Here is a 13558-nt window from a genome sequence, read left to right as displayed (position 1 = left end):
TTACAAGATCTTATTTATTATTGTGCACATGCATGTGCGAAGGGGTTGGGGGAAGAGCAGAGCAGGAGCGAGAGGGACAAGCAGACTGCATTGAGTCAGATCATGACCTGAGCCGAAACCAAGAGTCAGATGTTTAACTGACTGAGCCACCCAGGTGCCCCTGAAAACAATAAAATCTTGAGTTTATGTTCAAAAAAAGGAAGAGAAGGGGGCACCTGCCTGGCTGGGTCGGTAGAACATGGACTCTTTGATCTCAGGGTCATGAATTCAATCCCCATGTTGGGGGTAGAGATTACTTAAAATGGTTAAAGTGGTAATGATTATGTGGACTTTACCTCAATAATTTTTTTTTTTTTTAAAGAAGAGAAGATTAACACTTTCCATCAGATAAATGAAGCACCGCCATTTTATCGGACTGATGTATTCCCAAGATTGAGACTGGTTTAATGGGTTGTGGGGAAATGTGCTTCGATTTGTTCTTTTCTGTTTGTTCATCTTCATTCTATGTTTTTTTTCCCTCCTTTTGTAGCTGTCTTACCATCCAGCTACTCACCTGATTCTTCTGTCCATGGCAACCAGCTCAGCTTTTAATGTGTGCAACTTCCAGGGAAGTTTCAGACAAGTGGTTCAGAACAAGTCTCCCCAGAATGCATGCTGATTATTTTGAGCTAAAGACAAGGCCCAAAAGAGTCAAGAAAAGTTTTTTGTTTTTGTTTTTTTTTTACCTCCCACCCTCAATGCTTAAAATAATTTACATAGAGGGCCTGGTCTAGGAAGAGAGCTATCACCAGAAACAATTACAGAGATTAAGGACTAGGTTTGGGAAACTGGGGGGAATTTGGGAGGCCCAAATTTGTTAGAATTCTCCCTGTCCCCCCTTTGTCTCTGCATGGTATGGCAAACATTTGTTTACCAAACATTTGCTCTTCCTGTGAATTGTTTTCCTTCCCTTCTTAGCTTAGAATGGCATATAAGCCTCAATTGCCTGCCTGTGCCAAGCCTCTCATTGATTCTGTGGGACTCCTACATATACGTAAGTAATTAAATTTATGTTTCTCCTGTTAATCCATCATATGTCAATTTAATTAATAGATCAGACAAAATAACCTAGTAGGGTAGGAGAAAAATTTTTCTCCCCTACAACTATCTTCCCCTGGGCTAGCTTGATGTTCAATTCTTAGCTTAAATGTCTGTCATTTCCTCAGATACCTGACTCTACCCAGTCTAAAGTAACTACCCAATTATTCTTACACCACTCCATTCTAATTGCAGAGTACTCCTCAGATACCCCTCCTACACATGCTTACTTGCTTTAACTCCTGAAATGTAAATCCATATCAACAGGGATCTTGTCTGTCTTGTTCATTGCTGTACAGCTCCTAGAAATGTTTCTGGTACCCAGGAGACATTTAAATGTAAGCCCTTAAATAAAAGTGAGTGAACAGAAGTTTGAACAGCCACTCTGAGGGAAGACCTGCACAATGACAAATGTGTCAGGAAATAAATGCACCCGTGTACTTGTATTAACAAGTGTGGGGCCAGATGTTAGATGAGATGTCTTTCCTTTGAGAATCAGATTAAATTGTCTTGAACTCCATCTCATGTGTGTTTAGACAAATCTTTCCTACTCTGTCTTTCAGGAATTAGGAGGGAAGTTGTCAGCCTTGAGCTGATCATTGAAGCCTGTAAAGCAGATGCTACAAGTACAAAGTATATAGAAAAAAGCAACAAATAGAGGAAAGATTTTCGGAGCTGGGCCACAATTCAGTTCAAAAGAAGGAATAACAAGATTTTCAATACATTATGGGAAAACCCTGTGAAAAGCTGTGTTTCAGAAGTCAGGGGAAAGAAATTTTAGGGGATAGGTTGGGGAAGTAAAAAATGTTAAGTGAGACTGATAGCTATTGTCTTAGGTTAGAAGGAGGTAGGATTTAAGAATAAGTATTAATTGAGGCTATATTTTATCTTAAAATAATACTGAAGTAGGAGGCAGAAAGACCTGGGTTTGGCTCCTGTTTTATCACAAAGTGACCATAGGCCTCTAGGCAAGTCAGTCTCTCTGAGCATCAGTTTTCTCACCTACAATGTAGGAATAAAATAATCTACTAATCTCAGAGTGTTACAAAGGTTGCTGAAGATGTTTATGATGGACGTATGTTACAAGCCCTTAATTTTGTACAGTTATTAAAGTCCCAAGTCAGAAATGAAGGAAACAGGTGATAATATGGCAGGTATACCACAAATTTCTAGAAGGGGAGGGGAGCCAAGGAATTTACTATAAAAGGATTGCAGACAAGAAAGGGTGGAATTATAGGCTGAAGTAAAAAACCAGTAACAAAAGTCCAGTCTCTTCTTTCAGGTGCCCATTCTAATTATTGGTCTTTTTTCTTTTTTTTTTTTAAGATTTATTTAATTTAGAGAGAGAGAGAAAGAGAGCGCGCCAGCGCAGGTGAGCAGGAGAAGGGGCAGAGGGGAGAATCTCAAGCAGACTCGCCTTGGAGTGGGAAGTCTTGGAGTGGGAAGGCTCATCCCATGATCCTCAGATAATGGGGGAGCTGAAATCAAGTTAGTCGCCTAACCGACTGAGCCACCCAAGTGTCCCTGGTCTATTCTTGAATCTTTTCTTTTCTACCGGCCACTCCACTCGCTTTATCACTACTTTCAGTTCTCCCTTACCCTGAAACACCTTTCTTGAACTCTGCCATAATCTTACTTTCCTATTTTTCTCTCCTATTTCACACACAACAGAGCTCTCTTCTGGGTAATTTTGGGGAGTTTCCACCCAAAATGTGCACTGTTTACTAAGGATGGTGAGTGAGATTGGCAGTATTTGTCACAGACATCCTCACCTCAATACTCATACGTATTTCCTTCCTAAAGGATCATTGGTTGGCAGGATTTAATCAAATCAGCCAGTGTGTGAAGGTGCCTTGCAAATAAGAGCGCTACTAAAGTACTGTGTAGTTCGAACCATCATCCAATACGTGAGGAAATTGGGCCCTCCACAGTGGGCAGACTCACTCGTCCGGTGTTACAGAGCTAGTTAAAAGCTAACTTCTGCGGCAGAACCCAGTCTTCCCAAGATAGACATCTAGGTAGTAGCTTATCGTCGCCCAGGTGGGTTCAGAAGAAAACTAAATCGCGCCAAATCTCGCGCCTCCGGGATTCGGGGGCGGGGCGGGGAGCACGAAATATCGCGAGATGACGGCGTTTTCCCGCGAAGTAGAAGCGCGCGTTTTTCTTTGGCCGGGGATTTAGTGAGGAGGCCGGGCAGGCAGTGCCTGTGAGACTTCGGCGCGCGGCGTTCCAGTCGCTGAGAGCCGAGGACTGGGTTCCGGAGTGTGTGTCCAGCCATGCCCGCGCAGCGGTCCGCGAGCAGCGGTGGTGAGTGAGGAGACCCTTCCTCCGGGCGCCGGCGGCGGTGTCCGGGCCGGGGGGGGGAGGGGGACAGCATGGAGGCTGCAGCCGAGATTGGTGGGTAGAGGTGACTCCGGGCAGAGACTGAGGAAAGGAGGGCAAGAAGCAGTGGAGTGTGAGTGGAGGGCGCCCGGAATTGCACATAAGTGCACGATACAGGAGATTTACACGGGGGGCTGCATTTTCGCGAGCATCCTGACTGGTCATCTGGAGTCCTGGCCACTTGTTGACGTTGTGGAGACCCAGGATATCTTCAGAGGGCTGATGTAGCGTCCCCGTGGGTCTTAAGCTTTTGCCTCAAATGCATCCGGGAAGACTCTTGAATGTGGGAGTTGAGTAACTGGTAATTTTTTTAAAACTGCGGTTTAAAAACTTTTTCCCGTCTTAGGGTCCCTGACTCCAGATATGGTTGAACAACCGGAGCCTGCCGTGATTACCCAAGCCATGCTGGAGGAGGAAGAACAGCTTGAGGCTGCTGGACTGGAGAGGGAGCGGAAGATGATCGAAAAGGTAATTTAGGAATCAAGTTCCTCGTCATTGAAGCCAGTAGTAAGCTGCCTCGGAGTTTTGGTTTGTTCTTTGGTCTGCTTTTTTCATAATCTTTAAAATGGGCTTTGTTATTTATCTATTTGTACGGTTGCTCGCGCTATCTTTGAGGCACCTTTGCTCGTGCTTTGAGTGATGCTTCTGTGAGATGTAGTCTTGGTCTGAGAGTATTTCAAGTTGCTTCTTTAGCTAGATTAATTCTTCCAAAATCGGTAGTGAATTTCTTAGATATTTTAGTGTCATTGACCACCCAAGTGATAAACTTGTTTTCTGTTTTCCTTTGATTTCTTGGACTAGTACTAAGTAAGATTGTTTAGATAAAAATGGGGTGTACTTTTTCAGTGATAAGTGGCTTTCTTTTACAGAGTTTATATTTTGTAGATTACTGAAAGCAGTTTTTAACCACTTGAAAATTCAGTTCTTTTTTTTTTTTTAAGATTTTATTTATTTGACAGAGACACAGCAAGAGAGGGAACACAAGCAGGGGGAGTGGGAGAGGGAGAAGCAGGCTTCCCACGGAGCAGAGAGTCCGATGAGGGGCTCGATCCCAGGACCCTGGGACCATGACCTGAGCCGAAGGCAGATGTTAACGACTGAGCCACGCAGGCGCCTGAAAATTCAGTAATTAAGTGTATTTCACTCCCATTAATAAAGCCCCACATTGCTGCTTCATTATTGCGTGTGCAAGGAGTAATAGCCACTTATGTGCTGCCTACTAAGTGATATTATTCTTGTAATAATTTATTTAGCACTCCCAATATTGTGATGCTGTAGGTACTTTTGTTGTCTCTCCATTTACATATGAGGAAACTGGGGCAGTTGGGGGGGTCACACACCAATGAACTTGAATTTGAACTCTGGCTGTCTTCAGCGTTCTTGTCCTTAACCCTATACCTAAGGAAATAAACATTAATATTTAATGAACTCCATGCAATTACAAAACTACTTAAATTGGGAAATAATGCACCTCAAAGACAATTAGTGAATCAGTTGGTTCCCTGCTATTTTATATCGACAGAAATGATTCTTTTGCTAGCACTGTTAACACCACATGAACACCGTTGTGAATGTTGTACATGTATTTACTAATTGGATCCTCAACAAGACTATAAAGTAGATACTGCTTTTCATTATAACTTTTAAACTTACGAGTTTAATTACTAGTATAAACTATTATTTTATTAAAGCATTCTGTGAAGTAGGTTCTGTTTTCACTTCATTTTACAGATGAGAAAACTGAGGCATGTAGGGAATGTGCAGGGAGGAGGGAATTCCACAGCTTTAAGTGATAGAGCCAAGATTGTAACGTAGGGCATGTGATTCCAGAATTCACACTTTCTAACCACAATGCTGTACTTTCACTCCAGTAATACTAGTTTTGTTATTATTTGTCATCTGTAGTTGACCATAATCAGTTACGGTAATGTTAAGAAATTTTAATAGAATTGGGAAGTTGACCATGAACCACCTTTTTACCTTTCCTCATTGTATAAATTTTCGTAGTACTTTATTTCACAGTATTATCATTACTTGCTTGCTATCATTTTGTTTATTGAGAGGACGTCACTTACTGTTTCGTTTTTGATGGCTGTGCACCTAGCAAATAGGCAATCAGTAAATTGTTTATTGAATTTCAAACTATGGCAAAAGAGTATTTTATAATATATTACATAGCATATATAAGATTACATAAATAAAATAAATGTACTTACTAGCCATATAACCAGATGATATTTATAAAGAGTGAATCCTGGGGCAAGTGTCCAGAATTGAAGCAACTTCAGAGGTTGTAAGAATGATATCAGCCTTCATTTTGAGGCTTATATCTTCAGTTTTGTGACTCTTGAAGATTGTTGGGTAAGAAAGTACTATTTGAATAAAGATTATAGGTACAATAAGAATACATTTCCAGAATGCATTAATTCAAGGGATGAAACATTTTCACATTTTTCTTCTAAAGATTTTATTTTTAAGTAATCTTCACCCCCAACGCGGGGCTCGAACTTACAACCCTGAGATCAAGAGTCACATGTTACACTGACTAAGCCTGTCAGGTGCCCACATTTCCACATTCCAGATCTCTCAAAATTTATAGTACCATAGTATTTGCTGATTAAACTAGGAATCAAAATGACATACTTTAAGTGAAATATTTAAGCTTTTGAACAAATGTTTTGCATTCAGTCCAAAATTTTTTTGGAATTGTTATTGTTGAGGGATAGGTATGGTAAAGCTAGCTTCTCTTTAGCAGTTATTCATCATAGAACTTAAAATAGCAATTTTTTTTTAAGATTTATTTATTTTGACAGAGAGAGGAGCAAGCACAAGCAGGGGGAATGGCAGACAGGGGAGAAGCAGGCTCCCCACTGAGCAAGGAGCCTGATGTGAGGCTTGATCCATGACCAAAGGCAGCCGCTTAACCGACTGAACCACCCAGGCACCCCAAAAAAGCAATTTTTAATCCATTTTCAATCCTTCCATGAATAAATTGTATAGCTCTCTTCAGTTCTTACACTAAAACCAGGTTGTGATTTGCCAAAAAGCTAGTAGCATTATGGTCTATTATTATATTGCTTTTTCATGTATAGGTATTGAAAGAATTTGATTAATTTTCACACTTTTCACTTATAAGTTGTTCCTTACTTGACCATGGGGAAAATTCTAAGAATTAGTCTCTCCCTACATGTCTTTGGAGGCCAAAAAATTCATGGTACAAAAATAAAGATTCCTTTTCTTTTGGGAGAATACAGTATTTATGGGCATATATTTAGAAGTACTTAAGAGCTTACTTAAGATTCTTAATGAGAAGAATACAATCTCCTACTTTGCTTTAGGAGATTGTAAGCTTTGTAAAGTAGAGAATGGCTTTGACATTGACTTGCTACAGTTATTTTCGTTGGCTTTTCACCTGCATTTCCTTTTGAAAGAAGTCATTGTTAGTCTAGAAGACTTAAGAGTAGCATTAATGTGTATATAGTGGGGGAGGGGAAAGGTAAGAGTTGCGGTAAGTGTTAGGTAAAAGGAAAATAGTTCATATTTTGTGGAGTGAAGTGTAACTCCACGCCCCACTCCCAAATCTGGTGTTGGTATTGGGAGAGATAATGAAGTAGACAGTGGGGAATTGATGCCGCTGGTATCCATTGGCATACTCTTTAATTCTAGTTATCAAAAGATTCTTCCTGCCAGGCATTCAGTGCTTTCCACAGACAGAGCTGCAATTTACCTTAATACAACAAATAAAATTGCTAAGAAACAGTAGTGGTAGATAAGACTTATTACAAAATTATTTTGAAATACGGAAGGTTGGTGTTAAAGGTTAATAATTGATTTAGTTTCCTAATTATATTACTTACATATTAGTGTAACATATTATCTTTAATCTTTAATTACTTAAAAAATGTGTGCTAAATTATTCTGAACAGGATTTAAGGTAGCAGATCTAAATTAAGCCCAGAATATTTTAACTGAAATTTAAAACAAATTTTAAAAGTTAAGGATTTTTTCAGGGGCACCTGTCTGGCTCAGCTGGTGGAGCATGCAACACTTGATCTCAGGTTTGTGAGTTCGAGCCCCATGTTGGGTGTAGAGATTACTTAAAAATAAAATCTTTATGAAAAAATTTTTTTTTCAAATTCTAAATAATTTCATCTTTCAGTTTGTAATAATCTATTTCATTCATTGATTATGGTAATCACAGTAACATTGGTAATGGTAAAAGAAACGCTGTCTTAAAAGAATTGAAAATAGTTTTTTAAGAGGTCAACAGTTTATCTGCATGGATAGGATTGTTTTACGGTTTTTTTTTAAATATTTAGTTCTAAAATATGTATTTCCATTGGATTTATTTTTAGGTATTGTCATTGCTTTTGTAATAGAAAAATTTATTTTGAAAGAAAAGCTGGAGAGATGATGGAACATCTCGGAAACACAAGCCAATATACACACAGTGGTGTCTGAATTACGGGGTCAAGCCTTAAACATTAAACATTTAAAGTTAATTAGGTTATGCTAACTCAGCCTCTGTGTGCGAACCCTCATGCACACACACTTTGTCTCAGGAGTAGAATTGCTGGTTGGTAAGGTTTATGTGTATTTGGCTTTGATAGGTGAATTCAACTCTTGATTCACTTCAGTGCACTTAGTGTGTTGTGGGTTTTTTTGTTTTAAAATTCAGATTATACTGAGTTGACATATTATGAACTGGATTGTGCCTGTTTAGGTAAATAAAGTTTTATTGGAACATAGCCTTGCCCATTTGTTTATATATAGTCTATTACTGCTCTTGTACAAAAAGGCAGAATTGAGTGTTTATAATCCGTATGCTCAATATTTAAATATTTACCCTTTGGTCCTTTACAGAAAAAATTTGTGGACCACTGAACTATACTGTTTATTTTTATTTTTCATCTTGTGCCCTCTGGTATTTTTCAAAATATTTTACTTTGTCATTGTGAACTGGGAGAGGATTCCTCCTCAGCCACTAGCCTCTTGTAGACTTAGCAATCACTTAATAAATAAATGGTGTGTGAAAGTAATATAGAAAGCAGGCTTGTAATTTGAAGGTGTACAGAAGTGAAAGAGCTAAGAATAGGAATAAAACAAGCCTAAAAAGAAGGGCAAAACTCCGGGGGACACAATGCTGAGAGGAAGAAGCTTATAATAAATCATAAGTAGATTAAGCATATTGAAATATTTTGACAATGCAGTTTTTGTTTTATTTTTTTTTGTTTTCTAAAGTAATCTCTAGTCTCAACTGGGGCTTGAACTCATAACGCTAAGATGAAGAGTTACATTCTACTGACTGAGCCAGCCAGGCATCTGGACAATATAGTTTTATAATTCTAAGAATAGTTCTTCTCGTTCCTAGCCAGTTAAATTGTTTTTTAATTCTAATGCTCTTTCACATAAAACTGGTGTGTAAAAATTTTCTGAAATCATTTGATTGTTTAAAAATTTAAATCTACTTGAATTAAATGATTACTTTCTAATGTTAATTTTATATATTTCAAAAATGGACCCTCAGTTCAGTGGATGCCAGTAAATGTGTCCGGTGTCTGAAATTTTGATATTTTGGTATCCAAGCTGCATCATACCAAATGGCATGTTGAACCCAGGAATCCTATTTTTTCAGCTATTTGTTCTAGTTTTTGGTTTGGAAAATAAACTTAGTAAAGTTAATACTAGAAAAACCTTTTTCCCCCCATTAATTACGGAAATAAATTAAACTCAAAGAGCATTTAGCCATTTTTTTTTACGTCTTAATGCAAAACATCACACACATACGTCAGAAAACTTAATAATCATGGAAATTTTCTTTTTGGGTAGGCTCGCATGTCTTGGGATAGAGAGTCTGTGGACATTCGTTACCGTAGACTTCAACATTTGCTTGAGAAAAGCAATATCTACTCCAAATTTTTATTGACTAAAATGGAACAGCAACAACTAGAGGTATGTGTATGTAATTGGTTATAACTAGTAGCTTAAATTGTTTAACAGTCACTTTATTGAGATAAAAATCACATGTAGTAAGCTGCACACATTTTAAGTTTACTGTTCGATGAGTTTTGACCTGTGTAACCATCAGCACAATCAAGATCAGGAGCATTTCCTTTATCCCCAAGAAGTTTTCTTATCTCAGTGATCCCTTTGCCTGGCCCCCAGACCACTGATTTCTGTTTTCTGTCACAGTAGATTGGTATTGCTTTTTCTAGAATATTATATAAATGGAACCATGCGGTAAGCACTTTATTGTGTCTTGCCTCTTCAGCTCAGCATATTGAGATTCACTTGTGTTTATTCAGTGGGCCATTCTCTTTATTCCTGAGAAGCATTCTACTGTATGAATATACCTCTGTTTATTTTTCTGATTTTTATTCTGTCTCGTGATAGTTTCTGGATGCTGGAAATTGTGAACTTTATGTTGCTTAGTCTTTTTTTTTAATTGCTTTTTATTAAGATATAATTGATATATACAGAACACATGTATGTAGTGTACAGTTTTATGTTTTGACATGTATACACCCATGAAGCCACCACAATCAAGATAATGAACATAACCATCAACTCAAAAAATTGTACCCCCCCTTTTTTTAAGTTGAGGTATAATTGACATATAACATTAGTTTCAGGTTATGATTCAATATTTGTATATATTGTGAAATGATCACAGTAAGTCTAGTTAACATCTATTACCATACATAGTTAAAATTTTTTCTTTTTTTTCCTTTTTTTTAAATTTTTTTTCTTATAATAAGAAATTTTAAGCTTTACTCTTAGCAACTTTTAAATATGCAAGGGAGTATTACTAACTATAGTCACCATGCTGTATAGTACATACCCCTGACTTACTTATTTTATAGCTGGATATTTCTACCTTTTGACCTGTTACTTATTCCCACCACCACCAATCATCAGGCTTTTCTCTGTATTTATGAGCTTGGGGTGTTGTGTTGTGTTGTGTTATATATGGTATTCGTCTTAAGTCTGACTCATTTCACTTAGCATAATGCCCACAAGGTCCATTCATATTGTTTCAAATGGCAAGGTTCTGTTCTTTTTTATGACTGAATTCCTGCCCCTTTTTAAATTTTCTCCCATCCTTCACTTCCTGTCTTCCTCACCAAATAGTCACTGATCTACTTTCCGTTATTATACATTCATTTGCATTTTCTTTTGGTGATATATTCTTTTAGCTTTTATATTTCTGGAAAAGTCTTCATTTGCTTTTGTTGTTGAAAGATATTTTTATTGAGTAAAGAATTTCTTTTTCTTCAGTGCTTCCTTCCTCCTCCCCCACCCAGGTGTCCCCACCCCTTTGATGTTTCACTGTTTTCTAGTTTACATTGAATGTGACAAAACCAAAATCTTTTTTTTTTTTTTTTTAAAAGAGAGGTCATGAGGGGAGAAAAGAGGAGCAGAGGGAGAGAGAGAATTGAGCTCCCTGCGAAGCAGGGACTGATGTGGGACTCTATCCCAGGATCCACGACCTGAGCCAAAGGCAGATGCTTAACCAACTGAGCCACGCAGGTGCCCCAACAAACCCAAAGTCTTAATGATGGTCCACAAGACTATAAGCAGTCTGGCTGTCTCCTTTAACCCTATTACCTTTCCAGACTTCATTCCAGGTGTGTTTTCTGCCTTTGGGCCTTTGCACTGGCTGTTTTGTGCTTGGAGCCATCTTCTCATAGATACCTGCATAGCTTACTTCATCACCTTCAAGCCCTGGCTTAAACATTTTCCCGATGAAGCCTGCCCTAACAACCTTAAATCGGAAATTGCTGTCTGACATCTACCACCTGCACAATCCTGACCCCCTTTACCTTGTTCTGTTCTTCCCATTGTGCTTACTATAAGATACTATATAATTTGTTTATTGCCCACTAGAACATATGAAGATTTAAGAATTTGTGCAAATTTCAAGGCTACAGTAATGCCCTGTGTCCCCATCATTCACATGTCAGTTATCAATCAAGATTTTGCTTTTGCTAAATATTTTTTCCTTTGTTGATAAACCTCTGTATGGTAAAATGAAACACAGATATAGGAAAGTAAAACAGTCACACTTAATGAGTTATTATAAGGCATATATCTTTTTAAAGATTTTATTATTTATTTGACAGAGAAAGAGAGAGAGCAAGTGTGCACAAGCAGGGAGGAAGGGCAGAGGGAGAGGGAGAAGCAGACTCCCTCCTGAACAGGGAGCCTGATGTAGGACTCGATCCCAGGACCTTGGATCATAACCTGAGCCAAAGGCAGACACCTAACTGACTGAGCCACCCAGGCACCCAAGGCATATATCTTTTAACCACCCTTTGGGAATGGTTTGAATCCCTTTTTGTGTGTCTTTTGAAGTTTTGTTAGGGTGCATATGGAACAGCTTTTAGTCTGGTAGTAACTCAGCCCCTCTTCTGAGCACTCTTGTCACTTTGCCTGATGGGTATGAACTGTTCCTGATCCCCTGTAAGCACAGGGATTATTCCACTTGCTATTTTCTAGCGGCCTTGGTTTTCTTATACTCATGTAACTGATCAATAAATACTCAGCCTGAAGTCTCGACTGCGTATCTTGAGAGCTTTTTTTGTGTACCTGACCCTGGGTATGCTAGCTGCTCTGTTTTGTACTCTTTTGTCTCTTCAACTCAGGGAGGCTGTTGAGCTGTTAAGATTCTCCCTTCGTTATTTGCACTTGGAAATTGCCTTCAGGCAGTAAACTGCACAATCAAGATTTGTCTCATTTGTTTCCCTTTGTCAGTGTTCACTCAGCTTTGCTGCATGTTGTCTGAAAACCACTGTTTAATATATTTATCTGATGTAAGGCAGGAGGGTAAGTCTGTTCCCTGTTGCTCCATAAAGGCTTGAAGTGCAAGTTCTCCCTTGTTTTTTTAAATATTTATATAGTTCTTCATTGTGCACATGTTATTTGAGATGTGTATTTTATACTTTGCATTTTCTACTTGTGATGCTAAGAAAAAATTTTCTTACAGGAACAGAAGAAGAAAGAGAAATTGGAGAGAAAAAAGGAATCTTTAAAGGTTACTAAGGTATATATAGTAAGCTAGAAAATCCTGTATGTTACCTTAAGTATTGAAGAAATTCTTCTGTAGTCTTAATTTTATAGATCATCTACTTAATTTTAGCCTTTATTTGAAAACCTGTCTTTGTTATAAGCTGCATAGAAACATGTAAAATCTGTTTCTCAGTATTTTTAGGTATGGAAGGAAAGCTAAAGTATAACCCTTTTGGTTTCTTAATTCTGTTTTTCATAATGGCAAAATTTCACTCTTATAAATGGCCAGCTCTTTTGGTGCTCATAATGATTATTCCTTTTTTTTTTTTTTTAAAGATTTTATTTATTTTTCATGAGAGACAGAGAGAGAGGCAGAGGGAGAAGCAGGCTCCCAAGCAGCAGGGAGCCTGATGCGGGACTCGATCCCAGGACCCTGGGACCATGACCTGAGCTGAAGGCAGACGCTTAACCATCTGAGCCACCCAGGCACCCCATAATGATTATTCCTTCCCCTTAATTGCCTCCAACCTCATCATGTCAACGTGGATCCATAATAATTTAAATTTGTATCTTGTGCATAGCTGCAGCAGTGGAGCCAGAATTGGAGCAGATTAAGTATATCTGCTAATAACATTTCAGATAATAGATCATTCATTTAGGGATGGCCTGAATTTTAGATGTGATGTGTGGAATAAATTTGTTTTAACATGAAGCTGTTTAATGCCATATTGTTGGGAATTGTATAAACAAGAGTTGTACTATTGAAAAGAGAGGGCAACATTTAGAGTACTTACTGTGTGTCATGTATTCTAAGCTTTACATTTATTTATTTTTTTAAGTAAGCTCTGTACCCAGCATGGGGCTCGAACTCAAGACCCTGAGGTCAAGAGTCACATGCTCCACTGACTGAGCTAGCCAGGTGCCTCTACATTTTTTTTTTTTTATTTCAGAACATCTCTTAGGTAATGTTCTTATCTCCCCATTTTACATATAAAGAAGCTGAGGCAAAGAGATAAAAGTATGATCCATCCTCATTATTCAGAGATTCCATATTTGCCTGTTAGCCTACTTGTAAAATTTATTTGTGACT

The 13558-nt window shown here is 38.2% G+C and overlaps 1 protein-coding gene across 1 annotated transcript in view; it reads left to right on the top strand.

The window, feature by feature from the left end:
- The first annotated feature begins 3253 nt into the window (after nucleotides 1-3253).
- Nucleotides 3254-13558, top strand: part of HELLS (helicase, lymphoid specific) — a 37564-nt gene continuing 27259 nt past the window's right edge. Inside the window, exons 1-4 of the mRNA XM_028098963.2 lie at nucleotides 3254-3384; nucleotides 3806-3927; nucleotides 9289-9411; nucleotides 12446-12502. Of these exons, the coding sequence (XP_027954764.1) occupies nucleotides 3354-3384; nucleotides 3806-3927; nucleotides 9289-9411; nucleotides 12446-12502 (333 nt within the window). The 5' untranslated portion in view covers nucleotides 3254-3353. The remainder of the gene's footprint in view (nucleotides 3385-3805; nucleotides 3928-9288; nucleotides 9412-12445; nucleotides 12503-13558) is intronic.

The sequence above is a fragment of the Eumetopias jubatus genome, unplaced genomic scaffold, assembly GCF_037043125.1.
Source record: "Eumetopias jubatus isolate StellerSeaLion01/CBP00866 unplaced genomic scaffold, mEumJub1_p1.0 scaffold_17, whole genome shotgun sequence".
Classification (NCBI taxonomy): Eukaryota; Metazoa; Chordata; class Mammalia; order Carnivora; family Otariidae; genus Eumetopias; species Eumetopias jubatus.
Note: the sequence above shows the minus strand (reverse complement) of the source record. Positions and strands in the feature narration are given on the sequence as shown.